Below are 18,565 nucleotides of genomic sequence, written 5' to 3' on the forward strand. Positions count from 1 at the left end.
ATTTCTTTAGTTCATCTCGGTTGTGGAGGAAAAGGATGGAGGCTACAATTTTTATGAGTTAAACTGACAGCCAGTGGTCAGTGTCGACGGTAGTATTAAATGAATGAGGCCTCTGATGGGCAGGACATACAATCTTGGCATTTTGAGCTCATCTGGATTAGGACTGAGGATAGAGACAGAATTTCATAAAATACTCCAGGTAGTAGAAAAGATTTTGGTAAGCCAGTTCATGCAAAAATCAGTGAAAATACTGATCCGTCATCATTTCATCCTGAGCTATTAACTTCATTTATCTGAGTATTTGATTTGTTTTATTTAACACTCTATGCCCTCCATCATTACTACCTTGATGTTTTCTCACAAATTTTTTTTTTACAAAAGTTATTTCCAAGCTGTCAGAGGAAGGATGACAGTAAGTTCCAAGGGCCACAGGGGTCATTATTGATGATTTGGAAGAACCTGGTGGCCAAGAGGGACTCATAAAAGAGAGAAACATCCATAGAACAGGCTAGTGTTTGTCCAGAGAGTTTTGAAAACCAGAAGATTTTGAAAACCATTGAAGTGAATAGGAAGACAGCGATTCTTGGTGGTTGGGCTGATGTGACTGCAACTGTGCTCATAAACACTGCCTCCTGCCGCTGGCAACAGGATCTCTGTGAAGCCGAGATCGCAGTCATGAGCAAACAGGAACCCAAAACTGAGGAAAGAGAAAAAAATAGGAATTATGAACAATTTTAAGACGTACAAGTTTAGGAGAGGTATATTGAAATTTTAAGTTGAAAAATAAGTCATGTTCCAGGATTTTCCATTTGCTAAACTTGGTGTAGGAAGAAATTTTAGAGAAAACGAGCTTCATTACCTTTGTTTTGAAGGAGTAGGAAAGCAAGAAAATATTTCATTTGCATGAATAAAATATCATCTTCATAAGAGAATGAGACATACTTGTTTGTATCTACAGACAAGGTGAAATAGAAATCACATAAACTATGATTATAGGTGAAATGTCATGCCCTGTGATCATAGCCAGTGTGAACAAGGAATCACTTCGCTCTTCAGCAGTGGATTTAATAATAAGCAATTTAGGTTAATTGCAAAACAACCATAATCATTTTTCCTCAATCTTAGTCTCCCAATAAAAATTATATATTAAACCACTTAGTCTATTTTGTGTTAAATTTAGAAAATTAAAAGTAACTTAACTTGCTGTTTGTTCACATATAGCTACCAAATTTTTGATGCCTTTGAGAGAATTCATTTATTGCATGATTTAATTAACAGCAATATTTGATAAACGGCTCAAAGTAACTCTAACTCCTTTTGTGTTCTTGTTTTACAGCTTGGCTCATCCTCTTCTGTGCCTTTTACATCTATTTTTTCTCAGCTTTTTATGACTGTTGTGGTTCCTCTCATTATTGGACAGGTAAGGTCTTCAATTTTCTCTGCTTTTTTCTTTATAGATCAAATTGTGAATTTTTATGAAATGTTAGGACAATTAAGAGAAAAGATAGAGGAAGAGACAGTCGAATGGACATATAAGACTGTGAAGCACAGGTTTTATCAATCACAATATTCTCATCTTTTTTTTTTTTTAGTTAATAACAGTATGCTGTATACAGGGATACCGACACAATCTTGATTTTTAAAATTTGTTTTCCCCTTTTTATAGCTATGTAGCTAGCTTGGTAACATTTAGCAAACCATTACTTTATTCTGCAGCTTTGATAAGGGCTCAGCATTGATGACCATTGTGGGGAACAAGCATCTATCTGTCTGGCCTCTTCACAGATTTCCCCAACAGCAGTTATGATATTCGTGATCGTGTAATTGATCAACTAAACATTTAATCCTATCAGCTCTTAAATTAGATCTTAGAAAATTTAGTGTCTCTGATCATTCTCATTGAATTGGACTAATAGAATAAATTCTTATATTTTAACTTCTCATAACAAGACAATAATAAGCATATAATTTAATGATAAGCGTACAGACTTTAAAACCAGGTTGCTTTCTAACTCATAGGCAGCCACAGTAAGAAAGTACAGAACTTAATGCTCTACTGAGTGGGTGAGGCTTAGGGACCAGTGTATCAGGTGATCAAAGGCACAGACGTGGGCTTAAGTGCAACTTGATTGTAAACTTGGTTCTACCTTTTATTTGCTGTGTGACCTTTGGCAAGTCATTTGATCTCCTTGGCTTCAGGTTCATTATTTATTAAATAGTATAATAATAATACCCATCTTAAAAGATTGTTGTGAAAATTAAATGAAGTATGGATGTGTATAAAGTTTTTTGTCATCCTAGAGCCTGACACAGGTAAGTACTCTGTAGCTTCTGCCATCACCACCATTTTCAAATTCCCTGCAAGTACTTAACAGAAGACAACACTTCAAAATATTAACTATAAAAAGTGATATCTGTTTAGACATGTGATACTTACATGCCATCTTAGGTTAGGTTCCCTGAGAAACAGACTCCGGGATAAAGGTTTCTATGCAGGAAGTTTATTGGGGAGTAAGTACCCTTGGGCTCAACACCTCTGGGAGAGTGAAGAAGGAGGATGAGGATAAGGGAGGTCAACTTCCTGCAAAGGCCTGCGCAGGTCCCAGGAGGTGCTCTGGAGCTGGCATGACCACTCAGACTTGTCCTGCCCCAGGCAAGGGTGCCTGGTCTTTATGCTCCTTCACTGAGCAGTCATTAGATGCTGCCTTCCTTCCTGCTCCCCATGAGAAGTGTGACCATGGTCGGGTCTGCTCTTGCAGCAGCTATTCCCAAAGAGGAACCCAGCTGAGATCTTCCAGGGAACCAACGTGCCCTGTAGCCGTGGACTAAGTAAGCACTTCATTCCTGAAAAGACGGATGGCACTCCACAGCATGCACTACTGATCTTTGTATTTTATTTTAATTTTATACTTAGAAAAGGGACTGAATTTAGGATAAAAGAGGAGTATTTAAAAGCATTCAAAAATACCATTTAATTAAATATAGATTGATACTTGAAAAAAATACGTCTCCCACAGTGCTGATCACAGAACAGGTATTCTGAAAAGTATTATGTTTCCCTGCCTACCTGGTTTTTTCTCAATTCCTGCTTAAGTTTTCTGTTTAGCATGTCTTTCTACCCACCCTTCACCCCAGCTCATTGCTCACTTGACTATTTATTTCATATCTTATCTTTATTGTAGCACCTTGTTTGATTCCTTTCTTGGCCATTGTCACTATATATATATATATATATATATATATATATATATATATATATATTTACATATATATATATTTACATATATATACATATATATATATATTTACATTTTTTTGACTGTTAATTATTTGCCTCCCCCATTAGGTTTTAGGGATAATAATTTACATAATTAGGAATATCTATACAGAGGGAATAATGAATTGTAAAATTATTTCTTACATACCCAGTAGTAAAATGTTACAGTAAGTTATAAAGCAGTAAATAAAGGTATTCAAAAAGTAGTATACGTGGTTTTTAAAAAGTATTCTAGGTACAAAGTATTTCCACTGTTTTTCAAAGAGGAAATCTATATATTTACATCTACCAGCTCCTCTCTTGCATCCTAGGATAGGAATTAACAATCACACCCCTAGTCTTTACCTCTAGAAACCGCCTTACATCCTTACTCCCTTACATCCAGCAGCCAGTAAATGCCACCATTTCTGCCTCAGAAATCTTTCAGATCTGACATCCGCAACCTCATCCACAGTGCCAGAGCGGATGCCACACCTTCGTCATCTTTGTCTAAATTACTGCACCTCGCTGTTGTGAGTCTCTTCTAATCCTTATCCAATGTCTTTACTGCCTCCTAAAAAAACAAATTAGATCGTGTTATCCCTCTCCTCAAAAACTTTCCTCATGGCTGCCTGTTGCCCGTTCCTGTGTGGCCCACAAAGCCCTCCACCACTTGGCCCTGACCTGCTTCTCCAGCGCCACCTCCCACCATCCCCTTCACATAGGCTCCTCAGCTGCCATGCTCACGCACGCCGCCCCCTCCCCGACTACGCCCCTTCACCGCTCCGTGCCTTTCATCTGACTGCCCCATCTGTTCTGTGAGCGAACTCCCACTCATTCCTTAAGACTCAGTACAGAGATGCCCTCGAATTTGCCATCAGCCTGCTCTGACTTCCCTGGCCTAGACTGAGTTCCAGTTCTCCCATGGTCTTGATTCAAAATATTTATGAGGAGAGATAGTAATTAATCTGTGAGCTTCCTAGAAGCAGAGACTATTATAAGTATATTTAATGGCATGCTCAGTAGTAAAGTGTGAGCTGTATAAAAAAATTGGCTGAAGAAAACTCTGAATTTACCCTCACGGAGACCCCAGCAGCCATTTTCCCTAAATTTCCACCTTTGCTAGAGAGAAACACATAATTGGTCTCATCTTGTTTCAGATTCATGAGCCTAAATTTTAAATGTTATTCACCACTTTCTAGAAATCTCACTCTACTTCCCTATAGGATTATTTTACACTATTCCGTATTTTCGAGCCCCTTCTCCTTCCCCAAACAGTCTCCCACTTGCCCATTACAGTCGGGTCCCACTGACTTTGCTTCTGTTTCTCAAACGTGCCAGTGGTGATCCTGCCTTAGAAACTACGCTAGCGGTTCCTTCCACTTGGAACACCTTCCCACCTTTCACCCTCCCCCTCGGCCCCTGCAGAAAGACCTCTCCTGCCCCTCTTCAGGAGGGTCATGTTCACAGCATCCAGTCAACACCTCTACTTAATTATGGATCATTATCTGCTTCTTGTTTATTTGTTGGTTGCTTTTACTTTTTATTTATCTCCTCTGACTAGAAAGAAGGTAAGCTCCATGGGCCCAGGGAACTTGTCTGTTCGCTTATCTCTGTATTAATTTATAGTGGATTGACTCACCTAAGCTATGTGATGTGATATTTGAGGACGTTATTAGCAGTGCGTATGTATTACTTCAGAGGAAATAGATGCCAGGCAAGGTAGCCTTTTTTCTTGATTGTAGGTAAAGGTGCCACATAAACAAAATAAACATTTCTATAGATTTTTTTTTTTCAGGCGAGGCACCTCTTGGTTGACCTCACAGATTGCAAGGACCTTGTCAGCTTACAGTCCCTTATTTATTTATTTGTTTGTTTGTTTGTTTATTTAATGCCTGCAGCACCTGGTCTTCCTAGGTGGTCTCCCATCCAAGTACTAAACAGGCCCGGCCCTGCTTAGCTTCCAAGATCAGACGGGATCGGGCATGTTCAGGGTGGCATGGCCGTAGACTTACAGATTTTTATATGCATCTTTTAAAATGAGATTTTATTATTACCTTTAAATAAACAGTAGGAACTAGAGGGAGGAGAAAAAGACCAGGAAGGGTGAGCTGAATATATTTTCCTTAATCTTTTAGTGATGATGAAACTTTATCATTCAACTTTTTATCTGTATTTCTGAGAGTGAATTTTATTTTTTTGTGTGTTTTCCCCATACAGTACTTCTCTTTGATTGAAGTCATAATTGATTGACTGTGATGTGACTTGAGGTCTAGTTTAGTCTTTGGCACTTCCTGGCTGTACACATGACTTCTAGGCCTCATTTTTCTCATTTGTGAAATAAGGAATTTAATATCTTCTGGCTCAAAGATGCTATGAGTCTGAAATAAGATTAGTCTTTCCATAGGTGGTCGAGAGATTGCTTCTCATGTCAAAGAAATAAATCGTGTGTCATTATAATATTTCTTTTTCTTTTCTTAATAACTCTTTTAATACATCTAAGTGCTTGTGACAAATGCCTATTTTATGCATTTTTGAGTGATTTACAAATAAAAGTTAATGAAATAGAATTTTTACCACCTTTGAAAAACATTTTTCAAAATAGCACACGAAACTACTTTTTTTGAAAGCTAATAATAAAAAGCAAACGTATCATTTATCATTCATGCATTCTCTCGTCTTTCATTAGTGAGTTGTTTCACAGAGTAGCTTTTCATATTAAATAGTTTTCAGCTAAAGCTGAAGTTAATGTTATCAATGCTAGTTAAATTTCGCACTTACAAAATTATATCAGATATGAGCTGTTTTCATTGCTTCACCTGAATCGTGCCGCAGGGTATACCGACAGTGTCATGGCAGAAACATCACCCAACTGAGACCTGGAAATAAGAAAAGCCATTGATTACCATGCACAGGCACTGTTAGAGGCTCTAAAGGATTTTATATTTCTCTGATTACTTAACCCTCACTACATCGACTATTATACCCATTTTAGAGTTTAGGTACAGGGAAGGGAAGGAATTTACCCAAGAGCAGAGCACGGGGTGGAACCAGGGTTCCAAGCCAGGCCCACATGGCTCTGAGTTCATACCTTTGACCCCTATGCCACGGTCCCCTCAGGACATAAAAGTTATAGTCCTGCTCATCAGGCTGACTAGCTTTTTCACATTTTGTGTAAGTTGTTTGGGCTCTCTGTGCCTCTGTAAACTGAGCAGGATAATGAGATTTCCTGCAGTTTATATCTGAAACACATGAGATTTCCTGCAGTTTATATCTGAAACACATCCGCACGACCCTTCTTGAGAATGAGATGAAGAAATAAAAAGAATTTTCAAAAAGTTAAGTAAGTGATGGGTGTTTATGGTATTCATTTATTATTGTTGTTTGAACTTTTTATAACATATACTGTGTTATTCTGAATCTACTCAATATTTAATGCAAAATATTTTTAAAGTTGGATTTGATTTTATATCCCTGACTATACAGTTCAACAGACTATTAATGGAGAAACAAAACACGATGAAAATGTACGGATTCAATGAAATTGAGGATAAAAATGGAAAAAAAAAATCTGAAGCCACCTTGAAGAAAAATAAATTTTAAAATTCAGGCTTAACATGAAAAATTATCCATCACATATCCCCACTCAAAAATCAATTTATAAATGTAAAGACAGAAGAGAAGGAAAAGGAAGAATATACCCTGTAAAAATGAAAACAAATGATGGGTATTGCATTTCTCTATTATCTCAGTATATCGACATTTTTTGCCTAAAATGTGTGAGTTTACCCGGTTTCCAGTTTGGAGGTCATGCAGTAATTGATATGTGGCTCAGCTTATTAGAAGTACAGAGATTCACATTTAAATTTCCCTTTAACCTTTAGTGGTGCTTAATTTAAAATAAAGTAAATCAAAATGTAGAAAGTGAGACAATAAAATAAAAAGCAGCGAAAGATTTTTTTTCTTCTCTCTCCATAGGGAAAAGCAAACAAGGTCATGAGGATTTGTCACTTAATTTTGATTGCCTAAACGTCTCTGAGCTATGAGAACAAGTGAATTAGTATAGATCCTGAAGAAAGATACAACTAGCCATCTCCTCAGAATGCCTTTCCCCACTCATCTTGACTTTTATTTTTTTCCCTAAGAGAGAACTCTGAGGCATCTACTTCAGGTTGTGTAGATCTATCTCTAGCAAAGTCCTGTCTCCTATAAGGTTTTAAACATTTCTATAAGACAAAGAAGTTTGGAGAATTAAAAAATGACATAGTTTCTTGACAAATAGAAAATGACTATGTGAAAAGTGTAAGTGGCTGAATTAAGAGAAGATGAGATTTCCTGCAGTTTATATCTGAAACACATCTTTGAGGCATATCAACACCACTTCACCCAGTAGTTTTGAAACATTTTAACACTTCTCTGGCTACACAGTACAAAAGCAGCTGCTTTGTGAATTTAATTTTAAAGGAAGATGGAAAAGTTTTACGGAGCCTGGCAAGGTATAAAATGGTTTACTTCGAAAACACAGATAAATAACACTGTAAGACTAAAAACAGTGAAAGTCAATCTGTTTTCCTCTAGGGTTATTGCTTCACTTATTGGTCTGTTCAATTCCCAACTTTCTGGTTGTTTACTTTATCAAGATTAAGTATCCAGCATTAAAGCATTGATATGTTTAGAAGAAAAGCGTTTTAGCTAGGAGTTTGCAGGACTGTTACTTGGCATATTGAAAGAGTCCTACTACACTGTTGAGACTGAGTACTTTGTAATGAAGAGATTATTAGGCTAAGTTCATTGCTATTTATAAAGTTGATGATTAGAGATTTGTCTTGGTTTTTAAAATGGCTTTGACTTTCAAGTTACACTTTACATATTTATTTAGTCAGAGGGGGTGATGACGGTGGGATAGGATTGGAATTAGGATCCTACATTCTAAACCTATTACAGAGAGAGGACTTTTGTGATTTTTAACCACTTTATATTAAAACAAGGTAGGAAGACAGCATCAATTTCTGTAACTCCATGCAATTTCCATTTATTTTACTTCCTATAGGAGTGAAGCTGGATTAAATGTGGGCCACTACCAGGTTTATGCTACCAAACACAATAGATTATGAGATGACCTTTGAAACAGAGTCCCTCCGTAGACTTCTAACAAGCAGCTACCCCCACAGTGCCATATCTGAACATGGGGCCATCTGGGTACCTTGAACGCAATTATCCAAAATTTATGTTCTAATACATCAGTGCATAGCACTGTGTGACAGACTGCTCTTAATTCTCTATACTTCACTACACTTTAACTTTAAAGAAAGAAATGAACACTAGATCTATTACTATGGTTTGGGATCACTTCTACAAAATAATTTTTTATAAATACAACTGTAACTTTAATTACGAGATCTACTTTAAAAAAATTTAACCATTATATATGTAAAACTCTTTCCCCTTCATTCCACCCTCCCCAACCTTCAAGGTGTTGTACATGTGTCTTTTTGGTACTGACTGGTCAGCTTTCTGACGGAAATGCCTTTATCAGCACTGTTATTCCACCTACTGAGCCCTTCAGAACAGACGAAGTTGATTCAACAGCCATTTGTTCAAAGGTTCTCTTGAGAGTGGTTTATTTAGTTCGCAGCGTCTGTGAAGGTATGCTCCATTGCGAATTAAGCCTTTTTAGTGACAGAGTAGAAGATGACAGAACCCCATCAGCCTTGTCAGGAGAAGTTCCCTGACCTCATTATTGCTAATGGATCATGGTAATTCAGCCTGTTGTGAAATCTCATGTTCAATTATGCAGGATAATGAGTGACTCAAAACTTAATATGTCTCAACTATAGTCCTTGTTATAGGGCTTGTTCAGCTTCTTTCAAAAGTGAAAGGTTTTAAATCGAGTGGTTCACGTTTGTATTCAGATGAAAGTTATCACCCATATTCAGACTGTCCCTGATTTTAAATATCTGGTTTGGTTTTAAAATAGGAGAGGACTGCTCTATATATAACTTTATATTTTACTGGTCCTTTTGTAGAAAGTTAGGACAGGTTTATTCATTTTTAAGTGTTACTTCTGGAATTCTAAAAGCATGCAAATGGCATTTGTCTTTGGATTCACAAAAACTCTAGATATTCAGTTTGAATTATTTAAGCTCCCACAACACATGCACTTTTGCTTTTCAAGCATGAGTTATAATTTAATTAAAAACTTCTGGTGCATCGCTAGCATTTTAAATATTAATATGTTCCATGGATCACTTTCGATTATCTACCGACTTGAAATTCTTGAAGATGTCAGATTTTTAAGATTCCCAAAGTTGCACTTGGAACTGTCTGTTGAGGCAAAGGGGACGGCGATAATTACACACATCCATTAGGATGAGCAGAGGAGATAAACTTTGGGGAGGCTTAATGGGCATGTCTCGGTGACAGCTAGCAAAGAGCATCTGGCATGATTAAAAGGATGGATTTGAATGCGGTTGAAAATATACTCTCATTATGGACACCGGTGGAAGTTGCACTACAAATGTCGAATTCCCCAGAAGAAGAGTGGTGTGGCAGGGAAGCTTCGAAATCCACCGTGGCCATCCTCCAAATTATTCTCTTTCCTTCATGTCTTTCTGCTGTCAGAATTACTTTGCGATGCCCAATTCAACTCCCTACATCTCTGAAAAGAGGCCACCTGTTGATCTCTGTTATTTCAGAGCGTCCGAAGATACATCAGGGACTGGCTTGAAAGGACGAAACCCCCCTTCGGTGCCGTCAGCAGCAGTGTGCTCCTCGCGATCATCTACACGACGTTCTGCGACACGTTCTCCAACCCAAACATTGATCTGGATACACTCAGCCTCATCCTCGTTCTGTTCATAAGTAAGTTGGGAGAAGCGATATTCTTGCTGTCCCCTCAGTCTCCTCACTTGCAAAGCAGAGTGATGTGTGTTCCCCAAATTCATTTTGAATGTTAATTTGATTAGAAGAGAACGCTTAGTTTCACGTTCTATGTACTCAGTGACTTTATCACATGTATCTGTTCTTTAAAAAGACATCAGTTATGCACTTATGACTTAATCTCCTTTGTGTTTTTGTGTCGGATTTATCGTAGTTGATGCCAGATGAAAGAAGCCATAATATCTGTCAAGTTCAGATGTTAGATGGAACACTCTTTTGCCATATTTATTTTATTGTAACTTTAAGCCGATCATTCTTTATCGTGAATTAAAAGTAGGATTTAAAATATGTGATACTATCATTTTAAAATAATTGGCTGCATTGGTTAAAATGTGAATATTTACATCATCTTTCTATTCAAATATACCCAAAGCAATATCGTTTCATTGTTAGAAGTCGCAGACTATAAAATGCAAGTAGCTGCTAGGCTCAAAAATTTAAGTATCATCTCTGGCTGCTTTCAAAAAGCAGAGCTGAATAGTTACCATAGACACCATATGGCCCTCAAGCCTAAAATACTTTTATGTGGCCCTTTAAGTAAACTTTACTGACTTCTGCTCCTGAGTAGAGATGGCAAGAAGAGAGTGGGTGCCCCACTAGGCAGCACCGACCACAGAAGACGCCCATCTGTATTTATAAGTCATTTAATCCTGGCTATTTCACACTTAGCTTCCATCAAACTACAGGCAGAGCTCAGAACAATATTTTAAAATGTATAAGTAATGAAAGCATTTGTTGTTAACAAAAAAAAAAGAATCTTTTGTTTTATTTATCCTGTAATAATAAAAATAACTTGATAATTGTAATATCAAAGAATCATGTTATAAAAATCAACATGAGTTATTCCAAAATATTTATTATATGGTACCTCATTTATGCTATTTGCTATAAATCCACATAGTATAAACCAGCTCTTTCTAAATTGGACAAATTAAATAATCTAATCTTAAAGAAAGTTTTAGATTAGTCCTGAGTAGACATCATAGATTGTATCTGGGGATATCTTCATTAAGAACAATTTAAATGATTTTATCATTTAAATGATTTTAATTAATTTAAATCATTTAACTCATAAATCAGTTTCATCATATATGTTTGGTTTATTTATTTATTTTTCATTCGAGTCCCCTTGAATTTCCGATCAAATTAAGCATACCAATAAATATGCTACGAATACTGCTTTATAGTGCTAATTTAAATTCAATCTTTTTTTTTTCTTCAGTATTTTCTATTCAACTGAGTTTTATGCTTTTAACCTTCATCTTTTCAACAAGGTAAGTGATCTGGTATTTCTCGTTGTTGTTACTTTCCTAACTGAGAAATCGTCTTCTTTACTTGACTTCTATGCCAATACTGCTATTCTCGTTTTCCTCCCGTCTTCCTGACTGTTCATCTTGCTCCCGCCATTCCCACGTTGGAGACACCGTAAAAGCGTCTGTCCTGGGCCCCTGTCTCATCTGTTCACGTCGTATGCTTCACGTCGTGTGCTTAGACAATCTCCTCCCTTCCACTGGCTGTCAGCTGATGATTTTAAGCCTAGACCTTCCATTCCTGTTTTTTCCTGAGTCCCAGCATGACTTACCACTTACTATTTAGATATCTTCACCTGACTGTCTTAATAAGACCTCAGACTCAAGATATTCAAAATGGAATTAATCTTTTCCCCCAACACTTTCTCTCTCTCTCTCTCATTTCTTTACTTACTGCTAATGGGACCACCATCTACAGAATTATTCAGACTGGACTCCTTCGCATCGTTTTTTGAAAAACTCTCTTACCTCTTGATATACATGTGTGTGTGTGTGTGTGTGTGTGTGTGTGTGTGTGTGTGTGTGTGTGTGTGTGTACGCGCGCGCGCTCGTAAGCTCCCAAAGCCACTTTCCTATTAGGCTTTCGTTGCGTCTTCTCTCAGACAATTGCAATGGATATCATACTGGTATTTGTATTTCGAGGCCTAACTTTTTTATGCATTTCATACCGCTTCCAATAACTCAAAGTTCTAATAATAGAGCTCTTGTTCAGAGATCTTCGGTGCCTGCAGAATGAAGTTCACTTTGCGGGGCTAAGGGCAAGGCCGATCACATGAACCACTACTGGCTGTCATGCTGTCTAAGCTTTAGGTTGAGGTAAAATCTTTGTTGACCCTAAAAGAACCTCATGCTTTCTCATTTCTGTCCTTTGCTAAGGCCCATGTCAAAGTTGGTCTCCATATCCTAGTTCATCTTTCCTGTTCTCAAAGGCTCACCTCGAAAGCAGCTTCTCCCACTGGTATGACACACTCAGCAGATATCACTTAAGCCTTTGGCATGAGAAAGTTGCCACAGCGAATGCCACAAATGAGAGATGATTCCGATCTTGCATGAGTTTATAAACTAGATATATGCACTGATAACTAAGTGTCCACCTAATGGTACAGTAAGCCAACCTGTAGTCAGTTCAACGAAGAAAGCACGTCCAAAGAGAGCGATCGAGCAAGGCTTCATGAAAGAGATGGGGTTTGACAGAGGTGCAAAGAGCGGGTTCTTTGTTGAGGAAGAAACAACAATGCACATGTGGACACATACACACAGACACAGACAAGACACGATGGGACAATAAGAGAAGAGGGAAATTAAAAGTAATAATAGTACCTGGAAAGGGGAACTTGGGCCAGATTGCCAGGCCCTTGAGTGCCAGGTGATGGCAATGAGTTGTCCCAAGGGAAAGGGCCTGAGTTGCTGTGAGGCCTGACAGTGTCAGGGCAGTAGATAGTTCCGGCCTCACGTAGGCAGCTGGCTCTCCTAGCACTTGGTATAGTAGGAGGCTGACTGTAAACAATCAATAGAAACTTATTGATTGATGTAATTTAAAGCATTTTTCCAAGCCTGTGATTGTGATTTATGAGCAAGAGTAAAGCCTGGAGCCATTAAGTCATAGAGCAAATGTGACTTATTTGAGTAAGTCTGAGAGTAGGAGCTATTTTCAAGTTCTTTTTGTAAACAGCTTATTATGTCACCTTAGAAAAGACGTTTGCCTTTCACTGGCTGTTTGCTGGTCCTTGTGGCAGAGGTGATAACCAGACTCACTCATCCTGTCCTATCAAAGGAGGATGCAGATATCCTGTCGGTGACTAAAAAATTCTTGAAAAACACAGAATAGCCAATACTGGGATTGCTAAAAGAGAAGTGGGTAGTGGTATCACAACTAGTTGAATTAGAATTGAGAATTTTCAGCCTGGAGTAGACTGGGCTTTCATGAGGCCTTGTGGTTTTGAGATCCTTCCATTGCCTTTTTCTGCCTTCCCTGAAGTTCTGTTGTGTTTTAAACTTGCTTGGCCTGATGTCAGACATGCACGTTCTTTGATAAACAGCAGAATATGGAGTGTCTGTAATCATGCTACTGGGTAATGGATACGTAGCCCCAAAATATCCCATTAAAATTTGGGGTTTTTTAATTGGACAGAATTTACAAGATTTCTTTTTTCATGCTGGGAGACCCTGTAGCACCTAAGGATTTTATCAGAGGAATGAAAATTGCCGACATTTATTGAACCCTCTTCTGGGCCAGGCACTGTGCTAAGAATTGCATATATGTTATTTCATGTAAGTCCAATAGCAAAGACTTTCATACCACAGTCTTTGTTTCTATTTTGCAGATGAGGACCCACACTTAGAATAGTTTAGTTTAGTAACTTACCCCAAATCAGATGGCAAATAGTACACCTGGAATTGAAATCCATTTCCATTTGACATTTCCTAAACCATTGATCTTCTGCACTAAACGACTTCAATTACTTTTAAAATTCATAACACTTGTTTTGGTTAGGGATTTTGTAGAGAATATTTAACTGGATTCTTTAGGTTCACACAGAAACACAAACAGATCAATCAAAGATACCAAGAGCTGGAACTAGGACCCCTGGTTTATACACTGTTGAGTTTTATTTTCCTTTTTGTTTCTTCCTGCTTAAAATTAGTAAAAAATCTTTTTCTTACCAATTCAATAAATCTAAAATCAATCTGTATATTGAGACGCAAAAATCCAGCAAGGAAATCAGTCTTTTTTGTACAGCACACCACTGACTTCTGATGATGAAAGTTTAGCATAAACCAGGAGAGACCCAGCCTAGAAAATTCAACCTTCCTGCAATACCTTGCTTACCTGATTAGTATGCCTTAGATTTATTGCCTGCCCTGTCACCATTCTAGTGGCTGGCATGTGAACCTCTTCTACTCTGAGTATTTAAAATTAATTTGAGAGTTATTATTCTGTGTTCTTATTTCTCTGTCTATAGAATAGTGTTGGAATCAGATCGACTTGAGTGTCAATCCTATTTAATAACTTTGTAACTTTTGTCAGTTTTCTCATTTATAAAATGCAGACAGTAATAGTACCTCTCTCTTAGTCATTTGGAGAATTAAATAATATGCACCTAATGCCCTCAGCATAACACCTAGCGTATAAGTGCTCAATAAATGTTAGCTATTGTAGAGTATTTATTACATCAAAATAGTTTATATTGTTTTAAGAACTAATTATGGAAGATCAGGAATTAGCATTTCTAGCTACGTAATACATTCTTTTTGACACTTCTGTGTGGCAGTTGCTAAGAAATGAAAGTTGATTCATCAAATCAAGGGTCAGCCATCCGCAGTGACCTAAGCTAACTTTGGGAAGCTGTCAAAGTTTTTTTAAAAATGTTGAATAAAGCTTAGAAAAAGAAAGCAGTAAGTGGGAGCCCTTTAAAAATAGATGAAAGACAGTTTGGTAAGCTGGTAACAGAGTAATAGAAACCTAGTGTCGTTAGAGTGACCAAAAAACCGTTAACAAGGGAAAAGGAAGAAGACAAACGTTCAGATATTTGTGCAGGCCTTTTAGTCCTTATCCATGCATTTTCAGTGGATGTTTCAATGGGCCTCTCACAGGCGCCCTGGGAGGGAGGGAAGGCGGGTGGGGGAGGGGAGAGGGAGAGAGAGGAAGAAAGAAGGAAGGTGAGGGAAGGAAGGAGGGGGAGGGGGAGGAGAAGGAGACCTTGTCTTGAATGCTTGAATGGCGAGTCTCTCACCGTTTCAGGCATCTAAGCCACAGAGCTCTGGCAACTTGTTTAGTGCCACTTGGCTAATGACGGACGAGGTCGTCACCTAAAATGAGTAAAGACAAAACATGGGTACAGAGGTTAACAAAGAAAAGCATTTCACACGGAAGTTTCCTCTAAAAAACAGTGGGCTTAGACCAAACTCTCTCAGAGGACCTTTTCTGCTCCACATTCTGTGATTCTGCTAGTAAAACCCTCTGACATGTTTTCCTTTGTGGGTACTGCAAAGGAAGGCAAAATAAATATTATGTGGAAAACGCTGATTGAAAGCTTTGTAAGAGAATAAAAAGACCAGTTGGGAAGAAAAGGAAATAAACATCTCGAGGGAAGCCAAAATGATCAAAAGAATCATAAAAGCAGGATAAAAAGAAAATCAATATTAAAGAGAGATAAGGTAGAATTAGAAAATAAATAGTAATGTGATTCCTTTCAAAAATGTGAGCAGACACAATACGGATGCTAATCACTGAAAATAATTATAGTCATTACTATTTAAACACAGTGTACAGTACTCTTCATTTTTCTGTATATTGTCATGACTTTCTACCAGAAAGCCATGCCTTGACAAAGCATGGCTGAGGGAGGATTTCTCAACGAGACAGCTGCTCTCATCCATTAAATTTTGTGATTTTTGTTTGTTTGGTTGGTTGGTTTTTGTCTTTGGTGTTTGTTTGTTTGTTTGTTTATAATTTGCTTCTTGGAGGAAAATTTATCTCTAATATTTGGGGCAGCCTATTTATTAGCTATGTGACTTTAGGGAAGTTGTTTAACAACTTTGTGCTTCATGTTCTCTTTGTGTAAAAAACAAGGCAGTGATACCACCTGCCTTATTAAGGCTATGTTCTGAGAAGGAAGAAATACTGGAAGAAAGGGCTTAGAAAAATGCTCAGCAGATGCTTACCGCTGTGGTTACTTATCACCATCATCATCCTCCGTCCGTGAATGGAGAGTTAAGTGAGCGTCTGCTCTTCTGCTTTTTCCCCAAGATCCATCATGGGAAGCAGTCTGTTACTTTACAGAGTGCAAATCAGCCCTGTTTAGGAAGAATATTGTTGTTAACTTTAAACATTCCATTTGTATTTACTGATCCTCCCTCCCGACTGACAGACTTTGTGCCAGTAGAACTATCGGGCAACGATTCAACTCAAATCAGACCAGAAAGCGCCCAGTGTGGGCCTAGCTTCAGTCTCCTTACCTGAAATAGAGGACAGTTTAGCATCTCTTGCAAATATCCTTTCTAACGACACTGCAGATGCTGCTCCAATCAATGGCAGCCAGCATCCGGTTTTGACACATTAGAAATGTGCTATAACTTGGAAAAGAACAAATATCAAGCAGAATAAAGTTCACAGAAGGAGAAGGGTATTGCCAGACTCTCCTGGAAGAAAACCAAACTGCATAAATCCGGATGCAGCAACAATCAGTTATAACAAAGGCAGCAAAAACCAACAAGAGAGGCCTCCGTGGGGTGACGAGCACCGCCAGTGTCGCCGGGGAGCAGTCCACAGCAGCCCAGCTGGTTGTGCCGCCTGTTCTGCCGCCACAGTGGCCATCAGTTACGAATCAACTGTATATGTCATATTCCCCAGGCTGCCTGCTTTGAGCTTTTCTAATTTCTTTGGTTCCCAAGCCTCAGTACTATTTCAAAGTCTCTGTAGATGAGTGAAGTACCTCACACTTTATGAAGAAACGAAAATCTCTGATATAAATTGCCTCCACTTTCCCATTCTCTACCTGAAAAATTTCCGTGGTTTTTACTCCCCTCATCTTCTTTGTTTTCCATTCACAGGCTGTAGGACACATCCCCCGCCTCCCCCCCGGGCTGACGCCCTCGGTCTTGTCCTCTCAGGCCTCTTTGAGGACCTGGCTTCATCGCTTGTTCCTACCTGCTGTGTCTTTACTCTCTCGATATAATCACGTTCAAATCTCCCATAATCCTTTTCTTCTCCAGATCTCTGGAAAACACTGTCTCTCTCACAACTACCAGTTCACACTCAAACATCCGCTCCTAGGCCTCCTGCCCGGACTTCATGGGCCCCTTCATTCCTTGTTTTCATTTATGCTTTAGTGTTCCTCTCAGTCCTATTTGCTCAAAGCTTCTAATTTCTCTTTAATTCCTCTTCCTCTCACAAAGCAACAATAATGGTAAAAATATCAACCAGCATGTATTCAACACTCCCAGTGGGCCAAATTCTTAACAAACATTGGCATTTATCCTCACAAAAACCCTAAGGGACAGGCATATCATCCTCATTTTATATATAAGCAAAAGAATGTTCTGTGTTTAAATTCTGGTACTTTTCCCCCAAACGCCTGTGCCATTAAGCTGGGGAGGGAATATTTCACAGAGGTCAACAGTTGACAAGTTCTTTTAATTCTGTCTTCATGTCTCTTACCACCATCTCTTGCCTTCACTGATTCTTCAGGCCCGTACAGCTCTCTGCTGCCTGCCTAGCCTCATCGTCTTCAGTCTTATGCTGTGTGATTACTCCTCGTCAAACACCTTATCCCATCTTACGAAGTTATCAAATCCACACTCCTTGCCACCAGCCAGCGTTCCCGCACACGGGTCAGCCTGAAGAATGCTCTTTGCCGACTGACTGCCCCTGTGCTGCCATGCTTGCTTCACTGTTCCTTACCTAAAATACACATCTGCACGACGTCCAGACCTGGTCCTTAAAGGTCAGCTCAATTCTTAGTTCCTTCAAGAATGTTCTCTATGTGCTCCATCATCATACCCCATTCCCCTGTCAAGCTCAAGGCAATCCTTTTCGGTGCCGAAACACACACACGCTCTTTCTCGCTCTTCCTTGCCCTCATTCTCAATCTCTTTCTCTTTTATAGAATATATATTTAAATTCCCTTCCTCCATGCGTTTACTAACCCTTACATAGCTCCTTTCACATTGGGCCTACGCGAGGAATAAAGGGATCAGGAACATGTCAGCCGTGTAGTGCAATGTTTAAAAAATAAGAGTGGTATTGCAATATTAATATGGCGATGCAATGTGGGAACAGTAAGGCAATCTTCTTATACTCTAGTGATATTTATCCACAGAGACCCCTCCACTGAGGTGAGGCGCCAAAAATGCCGTTTGGAAAATTGTTATCAAAAAGAAGAGCTGGAGGAACGACTGTTTAGGAAGCATGAGCATATGTGACTTTTCAGAGGAGAGAGGACCAAAGGGCAATTAAACATTCTCCTAACATATGTACAGAGAACGAGGAGGAGGAGAGGGCCCTTCTCCTCTCCAGGGAGTATGTCACAAAGAAAACAGGATGTGGGGACCTACTTAG

At 38.6% G+C, this 18,565-nt stretch overlaps 1 protein-coding gene and 1 non-coding gene across 5 annotated transcripts in view; one reads left to right on the forward strand and one right to left on the reverse strand.

Moving 5' to 3' along the window:
* The window catches only part of SLC10A7 (solute carrier family 10 member 7), a 212,761-nt gene that overhangs the window by 170,130 nt on the left and 24,066 nt on the right, over positions 1–18,565 (forward strand). For 3 of the 4 annotated variants that reach the window (XM_011359411.2, XM_023530223.1, XM_023530222.1), the window contains 3 exons: positions 1,337–1,420; positions 9,952–10,117; positions 11,418–11,469. In XM_011359411.2, the coding sequence (XP_011357713.1) occupies positions 1,337–1,420; positions 9,952–10,117; positions 11,418–11,469 (302 nt within the window). Of the gene's footprint in view, positions 1–1,336; positions 1,421–9,877; positions 10,118–11,417; positions 11,470–18,565 lie in introns of all 4 variants that reach the window. The other variant, XR_002780119.1, reaches the window with a different exon arrangement.
* On the reverse strand, positions 5,149–5,267 carry LOC111739129. The gene has a single exon (XR_002780149.1). It is a non-coding gene; the product is annotated as a 5S ribosomal RNA (ribosomal RNA).

Source organism: Pteropus vampyrus, unplaced genomic scaffold (assembly GCF_000151845.1).
Source record: "Pteropus vampyrus isolate Shadow unplaced genomic scaffold, Pvam_2.0 Scaffold47, whole genome shotgun sequence".
Lineage (NCBI taxonomy): Eukaryota > Metazoa > Chordata > Mammalia > Chiroptera > Pteropodidae > Pteropus > Pteropus vampyrus.